The sequence below is a fragment of the Microcaecilia unicolor genome, chromosome 6 (assembly GCF_901765095.1).
Source record: "Microcaecilia unicolor chromosome 6, aMicUni1.1, whole genome shotgun sequence".
In the NCBI taxonomy this organism is placed as follows: domain Eukaryota; kingdom Metazoa; phylum Chordata; class Amphibia; order Gymnophiona; family Siphonopidae; genus Microcaecilia; species Microcaecilia unicolor.
In genome coordinates, this window is record NC_044036.1 from 140,859,847 (window position 1) to 140,877,882 (window position 18,036).

Genomic DNA, 18,036 nt, shown 5'->3' on the forward strand with positions numbered 1-18,036 from the left:
ACTTACGTGTCCCTTTACTGTAACAGTGGCTATGATGGGTGACGTCTTTTTCTTACCTTCTCATTGATTTTCTTCATACTAAGCGTTTCGGCTTTGGCTTTTAGGTCCTGCAAGGCCCTGTGGTTGGCTGCGTTCTTCCGGTAAAAGTCATCCCGTTTTTTCACCATTTGCTGCTCAGCCTTCTGGCGGGTGTCGGCAGAGTCACTTACAGCCCCGGGTACATTCACAGTGGAGGCATTGGCCTGGATCTCTGCTTCACGGGACTGGGCATGAGAATGTCGAATGCTATCATAGGCACCTGAGGGAAAACAGGTAATGGTACTTGTCAGACACACTTTGCCCAGAAGATTTGACGGCCAGTTGCCTAAATGTTAGCAGAGCTATCCAGTATCCTTAGAGTCCCCAATCGCAAGACCACTTAGGTCAGGATCAGGTGACAGATTAGATGTTTCTTCATTTCATCAGGTTCAATTAGAAGAATATCTGAACTCCATTTTTTACATTGCTGGCCCAAAATTATGACCCAACTTACCTTGTCATTTGAGATCAATTAAAAGTCTAGAGACTTTTTAGAAATCTCTTAAAACATTTTTGTTTCAACAGACCTATGATGGTATCTAGTAAATGACGATAAGGGAGTCTTGCAGCAAGCCAAAATGTTATATATTGATGACCTAGTTTGTATTGTGTTTGTTCTGTTTAATTTTACTGGGTATGTTTTTCTGTACTCTGCCTAGAATTTTTAGATAGTGCAAGTTTATACATTTTAAAATTAAAGTACAAAGCCTTCTCTCCTACAAATTAATTTGATTCAATTTTTCTTTAGATGTACTTTTATTTCACACATTTCCAGTGGTAGGTCAAGGTGTGTTATACATTTATTTATCTATTTATGTTTTCATTCATTCATTTCTATTCCACCTTTACCTAAGGCAGAATACTGAAAAAAATTATTCATAATACAAGAGTATAAACAGCACAAATCACATTAATTCCAAAACTTTACAGTACAACCATACTGGCTGTCTAGCCTCCCAGCCTTACCAACTGATCGTAGCCAAATACCATCAATAAATATGTTGTAAAAAAACAGTAACTGAATGATTAGGACAGCAGGGTTGAAATCCCACAGATGTTTATTGTGGCCCTGAGCAAGTCACTTTACCCTCAGGTGCAAACTTATGGGCCTATTTACTAAGCTGCAGTATAAACCAGTTAAAACCAGTTATTAATCAATTGTACTTCCTGTGTATCTCAGCCTCCTGTTTAGAATACGTTTAAGTATAATTGCCTAAGGCGCCATTATATAGAATCAGGCCCACAATGCTTACTATAGCTTAGTAAAAGGGCCCCTAACCAGGGCCGCCGAGAGGGGGGCAGGGGGGGACTTGGGGGACAAAATTCCCCGGGCCTCCGGGGGGGGGGGGGGGCCCGCCCGCCCTCCATTGCTCCCTGGCATTGAACTTAAGCGCCTCACCTTCGAAAGCGCAGCAAGCAGAGGCGGACCACTCCTTCCTTCTGTGTCCCGCCCTCGCCTGACCTAACTTCCGCGAGGGCGGGACACGGAAGGAAGGAGTGGTCTGCCGCTGCTTGTTGCTGCACTTTCAAAGGTGAGGCGCTTAAGGTCAGTGCAGAGGGCCCGGGGGTGGAGAGAGGGTCCTGTGGCGGGTGGAGTGGGGGCCCCGGCGACTTCGAGCGGGGGGGGGGGGGGGGGGGGGCCCGGGGGCAGCCTTGTCCCGGGCCTGGCCCAGTGTCTCGGCGGCCCTGCCCCTAAGATGTTTCAATTTTGCTAACTAAGCAAATTTTGCTAACAGTAACGATTGCACACCAGTGAAAAATAAAAGCAATTAATAAGAGCAGTAAATTTCTCTTCTCTCATAATCAGAATTATGCAAGTGAGCCATCAGGTTCTTTGAATAAGCCTCTCTTCCTCTCCCTTAGTCATCTGAGCTGGTAGATAAAGATCCACCGTACCTGTTGGTAAAAATGGTTAATATGCTTTAAAGTCTGCCACTAACCTAGAAAATTGGAGTTCTTTAGAACATCCAGCTGGTGCGAAATCTCCTTGGCAGACAGGTTCAGGGCCCGGGCATCCCTTTCCAGTGCATTCAGTTCATGAGTAGCATCAAAGTTTTCATCCTGAACTTCAGTCAGTTCTCCTTCCAGCTGGGTCAACCTCTCTGTTGTCTCACCAATTCTGTTCCTGTTGGTCCGAGAAATAAGAGAGGAAGGAGGGGGAGACCTTCAGGCTTTCCAGCAGCAGTATTACGGTCACACAAATTTGGAAACTTAACTAGTTGAAATCAATTAGGTGCCCTGTGTCCTGCCTGTGGTTCCTGAAGCAGATTCAGTGGGAGAGTTTCCCTACTGCTCTCTAGGGGCAGGGGTGTGCTGGTAAATTTTTAACAACAGGCTCTTTCTCTGGACGTAGCCAGCTCTGCAGTTGGAAGGGCCAAGGGTGGCCGGGGGGGGGGAGGGGGAGCAACACTTGCCTCTCTCTCCTCCCTCTCTTCGTGTGGGCACACTAGGCATACCTTTGCTGGCAGCCAATAAATGGACTGCCACCACTCCCAATGTCTTGCTCTGAGCAGCATGCCTAAACTTCTCACACATGCTGGAGAAGTCCCAGCTTGCTGCTCAGAGCTGGAAACAAGGAGCTGGGAGCAGCAGCAGTCTATTTACTTGGCTGGCAGGGCTCAGCATCCCCACCAGCAAAGTAAAAGAGAATTCAGCAGGGGGCCCAAGCCCACATTTTCGGAGCCAGTTGTTAAAGTAGCCATGGAGGGCCCTACTTTAACAACCGGCTCCCAAAATTCTTAAAAACTTAACAACCGGCTCTTGCGAGCCTGTGAGAGCCTGCTCCAGCACACCACTGTCTAGGGGTTTCCAGATTGTGTAGCAAGTGACCGAAACTACTCAACCAACTTGAGACTAGATTTCATGGTCTCTAGACTCAGTTCAGAGCTGTAGAATTACTCTGCGTTTTAATTGCGGGGAACACATGGACAAGAGGCAGCAATACACAATAGCACAGAATGAGTTTAGAAGCTCTAGAGGAGAACTGGCAATGTGAAGCAGCCTCTAATGTTCTAGAGTTCCATTTTCAGCTAACCGTAAGCACATCTTATGCATGTTAACACGTGCACTTTATGGCTTCTTTTCACAGAGAAATTACTGGTACATTGGCTAGCGTAAAATGCGCATGTGCACTGAGTGTGCGTCCTTTGTATCCTCAAGTGGCCAGGCAGGGTGAAAAGAGCATGTGCTCCAGCTGCTTAAATCATTGACCTAAACATGCTTCTCAGAATATGATGTTAGGTAACAAACCTAGCTAAAAGCGACCATGCAATAGAAGCTCATACATACTTTTGCTGAAATAAAGGGCAGGGAAATAGGACTTGATATACTGCCTTTCTGAGGTTTTTGCAACTACATTCAAGGCAGTTTACATATGTTTAGGTACTTATTTTGTACCAGGGGCAAGGTGACTTGCCCAGAGTCACAAGGAGCTGCAGTGGGAATTGAACTCAGTTCCCCAGGATCAAAGTCCACTGCACTAACCACTAGGCTACTCCTCAACCTAAAGGAGGGTGGTTTCCAGCCAGGTGAGTTGAAGTGGGTAATTAGCTTTGAAAACTACCTCTCTGATGTTTTTTTCCACCTTCACCCTCCAGCAGTTTTTCTCATTTTGTATCTCTTGATGAAGGCAATCCTTGGACTGGAAACTTCAAAATAACTATTTACCTCCAGGTAAGAAAAGCCTTAAGTTTTTTTCTCCCCCAATTAACCCATACTTGTTCCTCCCCCAACTAACCCATTCCTGTTGTAAGACCTGGAGCTTAGGCCCTATGGCTGGCATGCTGGTTATTATCCCCCTGGAATCACTCACTCCTGCCTCCTCTATTTCAGTCTGCAGCAATTGGAGGGTCTTATGGCTGTGACCCCTTTGGTCAAGAAGGCCTATGACTTCTTTGGTTGAGGGCAACGGAAGAATTGATACACATAGGGGGTCATTCTCAAAAGGCCATCTAAAGTAACATAGGGCCCCGTTTACCAAGCTGCGGCAAAAGGGGGCCTGCGCTGGCATTGGTGTGTGTTTTTTACGTGCGCCGAGGCCCCCTTTTACTGCAGAGCCGGTGGTGGGAGGCGGGGCTAGTGCTGGGCAGACTTCTACGGTCTACTACTATTACTATTTAGCATTTCTATTGTGCTACAAGGCGTACGGAGCGCTGCACAAACATAGAAGAAAGACTGTCCCTGCTCAAAGAGCTGTGTCCTAAAAATGGCAGATACAAATCAAGGTCAGGTATACACAAAAAGTAGCACATATGAGTTTATCTTGTTGGGCAGACTGGATGGACCGTGCAGGTCTTTTTCTGCCATCATCTACTATGTTATTATGTTACTATGTTTTCCTGCAGGAAATGGCTGTGTGGCAAGTAAAGCACTTCCTGCATGGCCAATTCGGGGGGAGGGGGAGCCCTTGCTGCCACCCACTGAAATGGCAGTAAGGGCTCCTGCGCTAACCCGGCGGTAACCGGGCAGCATGCAGCACTTCCCGATTACACTCCGGTGCTACAAAAATAAATAAATATTTGAAGCACCAGATATGACGGTGCGCTAGGGGTGGGAAGTACCGCCGGGCTGCTGCTTAGTAAAAGGGGCCCATAGTAACATAGTAGATGATGGCAGATAAAGACCTGTACAGTCCATCCAGTCTGCCCAACAAGACAAACTCATCACACACGGCATGTGACACTTCATATGTATACCTGGTCTTGATTTGTCCTTTCCATTTTCAGGGCATAGACCATAGAAGTCTGCCCAGCACTGTCTTTGTTCTAAAATTTCTGAAGTTAATATTGAAGCCCCAGAAAAGTTCCATTCCAGCCCATCCAAATCTATTCAGCCATGATCAGGGCACAGACTGTAGAAATCTGTCCAGCACTGGCCTTGTTTTCCAATTTCTGAAGTTGAAGCTGAATCTGTGCAGCTACAATCAGAGCACAAACCGTGCCCAGTACTGGCTTTGCTTCCCAATTACCGGTGTTGCTTCCTAATCTCCACTAAGCTTCTTTGGATCCATTCCTTCTAAACAGGATTCTTTTGTGTTTATCCCACTGCATTTTTGAATTCCATTATCGTTTTCATCTCTACTACCTCCTGCGGGAGGGCATTCCAGGTATCTACCACCATCTATGTGAAAAACTATTTCCTAACATTATTCCTGAGTCTGCCCCCTTTCAACCTCAATTCATGTCCTCTAGTTCTACCACCCACCTGTCTCTGGAAAAGGTTTGTTTGCGAATTAGCACTTTGACTTCCAAAGCTTCATAGTAACCAATGGAACTTTGTAAGTCTAAGTGCTCTGAAAATGAGCTCCAAAGTAAAGAATACTGCCAGTTATATGCATAACTTTATTGCTAAATTAGCTGCTAATTGGCGTTGCTATAATTGGACTTAATTGGCACTAATTTGCAGTTATGTGCATAACTGTACGAGTCAGTATTCTATGACTTTAGGGGGTCTTTTACTAAGCTGCGGTAGCATTGTGGATGGGCTGGAGTGGAGCTTTCAGGGGCTTCGATGACAGCTTCAGAAGTTTTAGAACAAGGACTGTGCTGGGCAGACTCCTATAGTCCATGCCCTGAAAATGGCAAGGACAAATCAAGACCAGGTATACTACTACTACTTATAATTTCTATAGCGCTACTAGACGTACACAGCGCTGTACACTTGAATATGAAGAGACAGTTCCTGCTCAACAGAGCTTACAATCTAATTAGGACAGACAAACAGGACAAACAAGAGATAAGGGAATATTAAAGTGAGGATGATAAAATAAGGGTTCTGAACAAGTGAATAAGAGTTAGGAGTTAAAAGCAGCATCAAAAAGGTGGGCTTTTAGCTTAGATTTGAAGACAGCCAGAGATGGAGCTTGACGTACTGGCTCAGGAAGTCTATTCCAGGCATATGGTGCAGAAAGATAAAAGGAACGGAGTCTGGAGTTAGCAGTGGAGGAGAAGGGTGCAGATAAGAGAGATTTACCCAGTGAACGGAGTTCCCGGGGAGGAATGTAGGGAGAGATGAGAGTGGAGAGGTACTGAGGAGCTGCACTTATAGGTCAATAAGAGGAGTTTGAAATGTATGCGGAAACGGGCAGGTATATATATGGAGTATCACATCATACCTTATATAATGAGCTTATCTTCTGAAGCAGACTGGATGAGCCATACAGGTCTTTATCTGCCATCATCTACTATGTTGCTATGTTACTATGTTACAAAATACGATATGTTAACACACACAACTTAAAAATCAAGTGCGTGTGCAATGTAGTGTCCTAAGCACCAAAATGAGCATGTGATATAGAATTAGGGGGATAATCTCTATGGTCAACAGCAAAAGCAGGGTCATAAGTACATAAGAACATAAGCGTTGCCATACTGGGACAGACTGAAGGTCCATCAAGCCCAGCGTCCTGTTTCCAACAGTGGCCAATCCAGGTTACAAGTACCTGGCGAGATCTCAAAACAATACATTTTATATTACTTATCCTAGACATAAGCAGTGAATTTTCCCCAAGTTCATTTTAATAATGGCTTATGGACTTTTCTTTTAGAAAGCTAGCCAAACCTTTTCTAAGCCCTGCTAAGCTAACTGCTTTACTACATTCTCTAGCAACTAATTCCAAAGTTTAATTACACACTGAGTGAAGAAATACTTTCTCTGATTCGTTTTAAATTTACTACTTTGTAGCGTCATTGCGTGCACCCTAGTCCTAGTATTTTTTGGAAAGAGTAAACAAGCGATTCACATCTACCTGTTCCACTCCACTCATTATTTTATAGACCTCTATCATATCTCCCCTCAGCCATCTTTTCTCCAATCTGAAGAGCCCTAGCCACTTTAGCCATTCCTCATAGGGAACTTATCCCATCCCCTTTATCATTTTCGTTACCCTTCTCTTTCCACTATAACTTTTTTGAGATGCGGTGACTAGAATTGAACACAATATTTGAAGTGTGGTTGCACCATGGAGCAATACAAAGGCATTATAACATCCTCATGTTTGTTTTCCATTCCTTTCCTAATAATGCCTAACATTCTATTTGCTTTCTTAGCCACCGCCGCACAGTGAGCAGAGGGTGTCAACATATCATCAACGATGATGCCTAGACCCTTTCCTGGTCGATGACTCCTAATGTGGAACCTTGCATTACGTATACATATGAGCTGTTTGGTCAAGGACAACAGAAGGACCAATGTTGACAAGTTCAACCCTAGACCTATAGGTTAAGGATTGAAAAGGGGGGGGGGGGGGAAAGAATGATGAAAATAATACATTATAAAAAATAAGACAGAAACCATCTCTTGTTTCCTCACCGAAGGTCATCCATGGTTATCATCAGTTGGGTCACAGCATGCACAGTGGCATTGCGTGCATTGACAATCCCCTGCACCGTTTTCAATTTCTCCTCCAGATCACGGAAGTCTTTCTCATAAGTCCCTATAAGGCCTGTGTGCTGAATGTCCTTCGCACGCTGCACTAACTTCCTAATGTGAGCAGCCATGTCCTGCACAATCCGATCCCAGTCCCCGAAGCACTGGTGGCAAGGCTGACAGTTGGGGAACTCTCCCGAGAACCCACGTGCACACTGGTCACAGCGGACACCGGACACACCCTGGCGACAGCTGCAGTGGCCACTAGCTCTGTTACATTGAGATGCTTCAGTTCCACGGCGGTCACAGTCGCAAGCTAATAAGCAAAGAATAAAAAAAATAAGAAGAATGACACCGGAGATAAAATTATGCAATGCTGATAATCGGCATGAGGGCAAAGAACAGTGATAAGAAGAAGTGTACTTCCTATAGTGTTGGTAATACTTTCACAACACTTACTATTAGGGTCGACCATGGGGAGGACGAGCAGGGTGGTTGCTTGGGGTGCCGAACAAGAAGGAGGGCCATTAGTAGCTCTGCTGGGGCCCTGCTGACCCTGTCTATTCCATGTAAACCAGGAGTGCCACATGACCCCCAACTGACCCCATCCACTCCCTCTCTCTGGGCATGTGACCAAAGGGGGGCTGTCCCCTCTGGGGAAGTGTAACCAGAAGGAGGGGACTAAGGCCCCTCTCTCTTGCCCAGAAAGGTCCTGGCTACTATCACTAAGGGGCCCTTTTACTAAGCTTCGTAAGTGTCTACGCACACCAACGCGCGCCAAAATGGAGTTACCACCCAGCTACCATGTGACTCTTGTGCTAATTTCATTAAAAATAATTTTTATTTTTGAACGCACGTATTGGGCATGTACCAATGCACGTAGGTCATTACCGCCCGGTTACCGCGTGAGACTTTACCACTAGGTCAATGGCTGGCAGTAAGGTCTCAGACCCAAAATGAACGCACGGCAATTTTCATTTTGCCGCACGGCCATTTTTGGCAAAAATTTTAAAAAAGGCATTTTTTTGCAGGCGCGCTGAAAAATGATTCTGCGTGCTCCCAAAATACACGTCATTTTTCAGCGCGCCTTTGTAAAAGGACCCCTAATATTGGTAAACTGGAGTGTAGTCACACTTAATAGACTTACGTCTACACTGGGAATTTGGATTCCCCCAGTAATTCTCTTGACAGTCAGTACAGGTGAGACCGCCAAATCCTGGTCGACACTGGCATTTCCCAGTAAACTGGAAGACATTTCAAAGCAGATGAAATCCTTAAAGATCTAAGCCATTGATGAGTTAATTATTACATCCCTGTTCTAGATGTGAAAGAGTTGATTATAGGCAAGACTCATTCATTAATTCAGCAGCTGTGCATAATTCATACCTGATTGCAGCTGGAGCTGAAGGAGTTTTGGAGATCACAGTTGCAGGGCACACAGCCTGTCCCACTGGCTAGATTCCAGAAATTGGGCATGCAACGGTCACAGCTTTGGCCCACCACATTTGGCATGCAGTTACACTGTCCGGTCCTTCTTTCGCATATGCAGTGATCGCTGGAAGTGCACCAATCTTGGCCTGTTCCCAGAAAGTTGCATGTGCACCCTGTATATCAAAATAAGCATGGCAACCGAATAAAGATAAGACAGCTGGTCACAGCATCCCATCCTGGAGCTGGCCTTCCCAACTAACAGCAAAAACTGGAGTGTCATTGTCAAAGAATGCTCCCTGTCAAGCCTATATTAGTCACACCAAGCTCACGGAGGCATAATCTCTAAATATACAATGTTCCAGATTCTACACTTAGGGCCCCATTTTGCTAAGCCCCGTGGGCACCTATGCACACCCAACATTCGCCAAATTAGAGTTACTGCCCGATTATCATGTGGCCCTTGCTGTAATTTCAATTTTGGCACACGTCTGCTATACGCGTCTGAAAAATATTTTTCATTTTCTGGGGTACCTGGCGGTAGCAACAACAAGGAGGAGGGGCGGCGGTAGGAGGGGGGTCAGCGGCGGGGGCGAAAGTGGCGGGGGGTCGGCAGCGGGCTAGACTGTGCCCCCCCCCCACCTCGGGCTCTGGATCCCCCTCCTGCCAAGGTCTGGCTATGTCCCTGGTGGTAGATAATGCTGTTTGGTATTATTTATCTGCAAAATTGTATTTTAATTGTTGATTTTATGTAATTTGTAAATTGTGAACTGAGGTAGAAAACGGAATATAAAATCAATAAATCCAATCCAATTTACTGTGTCCAAGGAGAAGTAATCTGAGTTGAGTTTAGCACCCTCTATCATTTTGGTTCTAGCCAATATATACCAATCACACAAACAGTCTTACGGACTTGATTACTCCACTTGAACCAAAATGATAGAGGGTGCTAAACTCAACTCAGATTACTTCTCCTTGGACACAGTAAATTGGATTGGATTTATTGATTTTATATTCTGTTTCCTACCTCAGTGCCAAAGCGGTTCACAGTTTACAAATTACATAAAATCAACAATTAAAATACAATTTTGCAGATAAATAATACCAAACAGCATTATCTACCACCAGGGGACGTAGCCAGACCTTGGCAGGAGGGGGATCCAGAGCCCAAGGTGGGGGGGGGGGGAGCACAGTCTAGCCCGTTGCTGACCCCCCACCACTTTCGCCCCCGCCGCTGACCCTCCCCCACCACTGGGCTGGGCTGTCCTTATCTCTTTGGGAAAACAGTCCTTGCTGTTGCCTTAGATCTTAGTGCAATGTTTGACTGTGTTGATCATAAACTTTTACTTCAATGGTTATACAGTACAACATTGGTAATTGAAGGTCAGGTTCTTCAGTGGCTTAAATCATTTATAACTGATAGATCTTTTAAGGTCGATCGCATAGGACAACAGTTCAACATTCGAAAAGATATTTCTGGTTTCCCACAAGGTTCGATTTTATCACCAACCTTAACATTTTTATAAGTCCTTTAGCTGAGTTGATTCAGGAATGTGGTACAGGGGTGTAGCTACGGGTGGGCCTGGGTGGGCCCAGGCCCACCCAATTTCAGCTCTGGCCCACCCTCCCAAGTGCACAGACACTGCCCGCTCACTTTTCCTCCAAGCCCGCACCAGCACCAGCTCCCATTGCCGGCCACTGCTGCTTTTCCTATTGAGCAGCAGGGCCTGCGCTACAAAAAGAAGAAGCGCTCAGCTGACTGAGCTGAGCGCTAACGACAAAAAAAGTTTTAAAAAAAAAAAGCGCGGCACCTCCGCAGGCAGCCTTGAGGCATTGGCTGCTGGCTCCTCCCGTCTCTTACATCACTGCCCCTGGAGCGACACAGGGGCAGTGATGTAAGAGACGGGAGGAGCCTGCAGAGCCAGCAGCCAATGCCTCAAGGCTGCCTGCAGAGATGCCGCGCTTTTTTTTTCAACTTTTTTTGTCATTAGCGCTCAGCTCAGTCAGCTGAGCGCTTCTTCTTTTTGTAGCGCCGGCCCTGCTGCTCAATAGGAAAAGCAGCAGTGGCCGGTAATGGGAGCTAGGGTTGGCGCTGGCGGGCCTGAATCAGGAGAGGGAAAAGCAGATGGAAGGATGGGGAGAGAAAGAGGGAAAAAGCAGATGGAAGGATGGGGAGAGAATGAGGGAAAAAGCAGATGGAAGGATGGGGAGAGAATGAGGGAAAAAGCAGATATAAGGATGGGGAGAGAATGAGGGAAAACAGATGGAAGGATGGGGAGAGAAAGAGGGGAGATGGATGAAAGGATGCAGAGAGAAAGGGGAGAGACTAGAAGGATGTGGAGAGAGAAGGGACACTGAACAGAAAAGGGTAGAGAGATAGACACTGGTTAGAAGGAGGTAGAGAGAGACATTAGATGGAAGGATCAGGAGAGAGGGTAGATGGGTGGAAGGATGGGGAGAGAAAGAGGGAGACGCTGGATGGAAGGGTAAGGAGAAAGAGGGAAGACGCTGAATGGAAGGGTAGGGAGAAAGAGGTGACACTGGATGGAAGAATGCAGAAAGAAAGAGGGGAGACTACTGGAAGGATGGGGAGAGAGAGGGAAGACACTGGAAGGATGGGGAGAGAAAGAAGAGAGCTGCTGGATGGAAAAGGAGAGTAGTGAAAGACTGGAGAATAAGAGGAAGGCGCATGGGGAGAACAAGGGTGAGAAAAGATGAAAAGCCATAAGTAGATGAAGGAAATTAAAGAATGGATAGTAAGAATGAATTAAATCTGGACAGAGAGAGAGAGGCAGAAAAATATTGAAGAAAGCAAAGAAAAAGGAGAGAAAAATGAGAAATGGCCAGGAAACCGTGGCAGAAGAGTTAAGCGAAAACGAAGGAATGCAGAATCTAGAGACTGGGAGCAACACAATGAGAAAAAGTAAATGGCCATACAACAAAGGTAAAGAAAATAAATTTATTTTTAATTTAGGATAAAATAAAATGGTACCTTTGTTAATAAAGTTTCAGAGACCAATACTTCCTTCCTTAGGTCAGGCGTGGATACCGTAACAGCATTATACTGACCTTAGGCAGGAGGTTTTGGCCTCTGAAAGCTCATTGAAAAGGGTGTTAGGCTATTAAATAAATTGTCTGAAATCTGATGCACTGAAAAGCAGCCCTTTACTCTGTGTGACAATGCATCTGATTAGTGTGACTAAATTTTGCTGGGGGAGAGGGGTAGAGAGAAACTTTTGTGCTCACCCACTTTGGGTTCAGGCCCACCCAAAATTGGCAGTCTGGCTATGCCACTGATGTGGTAGAACTACCTGTTTCTACACAGATGATATTTTACTTGTTTTTCCAACTTCTCCTACTTTTATAGTTCTTAGCCTTCTTTGGATGTGTTTGAACAAAATAGCGGAATAGTTGAAAGAGCTTAGGCCACTGCCTGTTGGCTATCAGGACATCTAAAGCCCCCTACTTTACCTTTGGTTCTTTGGGAGTCCCCAGTACAACCTGTGAGTTCTTTCAAGTATTTGGGGATTATGTATGATTTGAGGTTATCTTTTAATGACCAAGTATCCTCAGTGATGCAGACGGGCTTTTTAGGCGACTTTGTACAGTCTGGTTTTTGTTCCGATTTCAAGACTTTACATATTCTTGTGGCTTCTTATTTTTTCATGATTAGATTACAGTAACATCATTTATGCTGGTGTTTCTTTATACCAGATTAAGCATTTACAATTGTTGCAAAATACAGCTGCTTGATTTCTTTGTAGAGCAAAAAGATTCGATCGTATCACTTCCATTCTTCAGAAGCTGCATTGGCTTCTATTTCAATTTCGTTTCCAATTTAACTCATTGTGCACTTTATGAAGATGCTCCTTCTTATTTGTCTGATTTGATTTTTTTCAGATGTTTCATGATACTCTCTGTTCCAACTTTGAACAACATTTAAATCTCCCTCTCCTCCCCCCCCCCCCCCGCCATCACAGGTGCATCTTGAATGTATGCACCAATCAGCTTTCTTTTTTATTGCTCATTATGGTGGAACGCTTTACCCATACCCCCTCGTAAGGAGTTATAATTGAAGAAATTTTTTTGTACATGCTTTTGAAACATAGTCATAGGAAGGTGGGATGTTTTTCAGGAGCCAGTTATTATGTGTTTCTGTACGTTTTTAGTATGGTTGTTCTCTTGTATGATTGGAATCTTTCCTATCATATTGATGGAGTTCTGATTTCATTCTCTTTATTTATGTTTTTAATGTATTGTACACTGCCTTGACCTATATTTTTAGAAAAGGCGGTATAGCAAGTTTTAATTAAACATAAACATAAACTTACTTCGGCAGTTTCTCCGGGATGCGTCTCCATAGTAGCCAGTCTTGCAGTGCTCGCAGTGCGTTCCCTCGGTGTTGTAAAGGCACTTCAGACACTGACCAGTCCTTCGATCACAGGCGTCCAGGTCGGTGGTATCTATGTTGTTGTTGCATTGGCAGGGTAGACACTTGCCACCAGCTTGAAATGGGTTCCCATAATAGCCAGGAGCACATTCATCACAGCGAGAACCTTAAGAACAAGACACACTGTTTAGTTTCAGTCAAGCATCCGCTAATAGTGTGGCTTTCTTGATTTTTTTTCTATCCAAAAGCTGATATTCCTGCCTCACTCTCCGGTTACTCGTACAGTAGGAGACTGGGGATTATAAGCCCCACCACAGCCAGAAACCTACCTCAGAGACTCCTGAAGAATGGAGGTAGACACGAGCTCTTCCACAATTACTAAAGTTGCCATATTTGCGGACACAAAATATAAAATGTCGCCCCGCCCCAGTCCACCCCTTGCTTGCCCCATCCTGCCCCTGGTCCCACCCCAGCTGCACAGTCACTTTGATCCAAGGAAGCCAGATTCTATAATCAGTTAAAATACTGGTAAAAGTAATAGAAATGAATTTTCTTCCATAGTCTAAGAACAAATTTAGAAAAGATGTAAATTTCCAAAAAAGCAAACATCTATGAGCAGCATGTCCCTCTCCATCCTTTCTATCCGTGTGCTGAATTTCTATCTTTTTCCTTCCCTTCCCTCCATGTACAGCATGTTCCCTTCTCCTCTCTCTACCCTCCCATCCATGAGCAGCTGCCCCCTTCTCTCCCTCCCATCCTCGAGCAGCTTGCTTCCTTCTCTCCCTCCCCTCCTAGGCCTACCTTGCAGCCCTGGTGGTCTAGTGGCTTCTTCGTGGCAGGAAAGAACCCCACTCTTTCCTGCCCACTGCCTTGACCTCCCAGCTGCCGTACTTCTTGAAAATGGCTGCTGAGACTTCAAGCAGTGGCCTTGCAAGACTTCCGCGAAGTCTCGTGAGGCCTCCGCTTGAAGTCTCGACAGCCATTTTCAAGAAGCGGAGGTAGCAGGGAGGTCAGCGTCACTGAGAAGGAAAGAGTGGAGCTCTTTCCTGCCTCAAAGAGGCCTCTAGACCACCATAATAGGCGGGGTGGGGGTGGGAAGGGGGAGAAGGCAAGCCTGTCCTTCCGCCTGCCCACAAGCCAGCCTGCCTGCCAACCCAGAAACCCTGACAAATGGGCTGGCTTGAAAAAAACTGTTTGGACCCCCAACAGTCCGCTGAAAAGGAGGACATGTCTGGGGGAAATCTGGACGTATGGTAACCCTAACAATCACCTCTCCTGTGTCAAAGGAAGAGGTAGCTGCATTTTTGGTTGGCGTAGGGGGAGAAAAATATACCATCCTCCAAATTCCCTAGCTGCTGATACAATGTGGAGCACAAAGTTGGTTGGGTCACGGCCATGATCTCCTACCCTGATCCACTGCTTATGTCACAGAGCAGTCTTTTGCTGATGTGGGAACCCACATGCAAACTCTTTTGCCAAGGTTCCCATCTGACTTTGTGCAATTAATGAATTTCAATTGTAGTTGTGATGGCCATCCAGCCACTTCCCTAAGGACATACAGAGTCTGAGTCAAAATTAGCCTTTGCAGTTTTCCCTTCTCCAAAGGCAAACAAAAGAAGGAGCACATCTACAGGTCAGACACAAATTCTCTCTTCCATCCCACCAACAGAAGAACAGCATTTCTCACCTGGGTCTGTCACTCTGCTTCTCCTTTGCTACCTTCAATCTTAAATCTGAACTGGTCTCCCAGGACCTGCCAACACCGCATGATCAGAGTGAGGCCAGCAAACGACAAATGAAGGCAAGAAGTATGCTGCTGCCCTCAGTGGGGTGGGGGGAGAGGGAGGGAATGTTGAGGGATGGTTGACCTGCCCAGGGCTGTCACACAAATTCATCCGGTCAGTATCAGATGTTTCTTTATGTCATTCAATAAAGAGTAAACCACCTGTCTGTATTTTTTTGCAATATATTGCTAGTTTAATCTGGTACAGCTTTCTACAAGTAATTTTCAATCTCCCTGATATTCAAAGCTATTTAACCGGCCAGGAGCTAATCCTGGTCGGTTAAGTAGTGTTAAAGTACCTAACCACAGATATTCAGCAAGAGATAACCGATTATCTCCCACTGAATATCCCAGTTAGTGGCTAGCCAGTTAGGCGTGAATATTCAGTGCCAAACTGGCTGTGTTGAGCGGTCAGAATAGGCTGCTTAAATATCAGGCCTATCTTTGACCACTAAAAAGTTAACCGGTTAGTGCTGAATATCGACACAGCTGGTTAGCTTTGTAGCAGCCAAAATAAAGCCAGATACTCAATGCTGGTCACCGGATACAGCCTGGCATTGAATATCTGGGTTGAACGGCAATGGCGGACAGCAAACGCGCTGCCTGCCACCGACTGAATATCGGGCTCAATGAGTTTACCCAGATAACTAAGCAGCTCCCTGGATAAAATCATTGGTTGAAAACTGCCCTTCCTCTCCATTTCATAGTCAGGATACTTTTAAACCCACATCACATTTGGTGAAGGCAGCAGAAAATGCACAGGGATTTTATTTTGAAATCTCTCCACATGCATTATGATACTGATTTTACACTAGGTGCAAAATCTGTGGGTACAGAAACAACTTGTGGCCTGGAGTTTTTTTTTAAGGGAAACTCCATGGGGTACTTCCTTTTCAAAATTTGCTTACAAAACTACCTGCAGACCTGCAAGCAAGGTGTCATTTTTAAAATGACATTTCTAGAAAATTTTCTAGAAAAGTCTTGCGCTAATTCAGTTTGGCATGTTTATCTCAACAAAAAAGGAGAAAACAAATTCTCTTTGCTTATGCCAGGAAGCAGTAAGAATTTGTGATTTTGTTATTTACAATTGCATGCTGTTCAAGCCACTCTGAACCGTCTCAGCATCTGGAATCTAGCTAAGACCAGCCTATCTCGGAGAGCCAACTTCAGAACTTCCACATATTTATTTATTTATTTGCTGCATTTGTACCCCACATTTTCCCACCTATTTGCAGGCACAATGTGGCTTACATTATGTTGCAAAGGCATCACTATTAGCAGAATAAGAAATTCAGCATAATGTTACAGATTCATGTATAAGAATTCAAGTAAATAGGGTCAGTAGAATGATAATACATAACATATAATAGAGAGCAGGTTAAGATATAATGATCAATGATGATAATATGATTAAAATAGTCGAATTAGAGGGATCAGTCTTAGCTGGTTCTGGTATAGATTGGAATCAGGTCATTAAGGAGGATTCTTTTATTACCTACAGTCCTTCCTAAAAACATGTCATTTGACCTTTTTTAGCCCCTATTTCTTCTTTCCCTGTTCGTTCTGTCCGATTTCATCTAATTGTAATTGTATAACCACTGGTCAGGCGATAGCCTTATCAGTACATTGTAAGCCACTTTGAGTCTGCATACATGTGGAAAAAAGTGGGGTATAAATGTGCATAAATAAATAAAATCTGTCCCCTAAATCTAATGTAGAAAGATGCTTCTTAATAGGTTTAAGGACTGTTTGAAGATACTGTTGACAAGAAGCCAGAGAACAGTTTATTGAGGAAACATTGCTGTCAAACCTGCCCCATTACATTTTTCTTTACAGAAATATCTGCAGGGAGAGGAAGAATAGTGGAGTCGCTCTATTATTCCTCTTAGCCAATGTTTTTTATATAACCCCCCCCCCCCCCCCTTACGTGAAAGACTGGGGGAGCTTGTCAATAAGAGCTTCCCCACAGCTACCACTTCTAGACCTTTCTCCAAAGTAATTTCCACTAGAAGACACAGTTAGAAATGAAACTCCCATAACATCAGATCAACACCAAGAAAAAAATGCAACCAAGATGTAGACTTGGAAATTTCCAACCAGCAAGTGCACGGGGCCGTGTTAAAATAACACAGGAATGAAACAGGAACAGCGGTAGGAATGAAAGCAAAGGCAAATGCAAGAAGTAAGGATTGGTTTGAAGTTGAACTCTTCTAGGATGGATCTGTTCATCTGTTCTGCACTTTTCCACAAAAAAAAAGAAAAAAAGACCAACGTTTCCCAATTCCATGCATGCACAATAATTTTTTTCACTTCAAGCTGTGCGTAAGAGTCCTGCAGCTGCACCTAACTGCGGCATTAGTAGGAATATTAGAAGCAGTTCTTGACCCCCGACTCTCATCTTTGCAAGGTTATGATGAACTTGAACTTCAAAATTGTCTATTGTTTCCTTGTGGAGTTTCATGCATTGTATATACACGCTATAGGGTATTACATACCAAACAAAATCTACACATGCATGATGGTATAGCATATATACACTCCATGTGCACATAAAGACAACAGGTCTACAGAACAGAATATGCAAGTGTTGAACATACACAAAGTGCAGGATTTATCAAAGACACATTAACATTAGTGTTGTCCGCTCAAACCCCCTGGAACCTCCTCCCTTCAGATCCCAGGTCAGGGTGTTGATTAAATCATTACTGGTAGCAAACACTGTCAGTCTTTCACACTTTAGCGTGATGGTGTGTCTCTATTCTCTTCACTAGAAAAGCCACGGGGGTGTTTCTGTTGTGTGAGGAGAGTACTAGGAGGGCTGAAGCCATGCAGGGGGTGAGGGTAGAGGAGGGATAGAGAAGATTACTCACGCTGAACCCCATCCGATCTCTTTACCATCCCTGAGGCAGGAAAACAACCATAAACATACAAATATAATATGTTCACAATGCAATGGGGGCAGGGCACCTTGGGTGAGGAGAGCAGCTGTCGA

At 44.7% G+C, this 18,036-nt stretch overlaps 1 protein-coding gene across 1 annotated transcript in view; it reads right to left on the reverse strand.

Moving 5' to 3' along the window:
• LOC115472632 (laminin subunit beta-2-like) overlaps positions 1-18,036 on the reverse strand; it is a 135,860-nt gene that overhangs the window by 14,239 nt on the left and 103,585 nt on the right. The window contains 7 exon segments of the mRNA XM_030206953.1: positions 57-298; positions 2,019-2,203; positions 7,387-7,759; positions 8,591-8,687; positions 8,830-9,047; positions 13,203-13,427; positions 17,915-17,944. Of these exon segments, the coding sequence (XP_030062813.1) occupies positions 57-298; positions 2,019-2,203; positions 7,387-7,759; positions 8,591-8,687; positions 8,830-9,047; positions 13,203-13,427; positions 17,915-17,944 (1,370 nt within the window).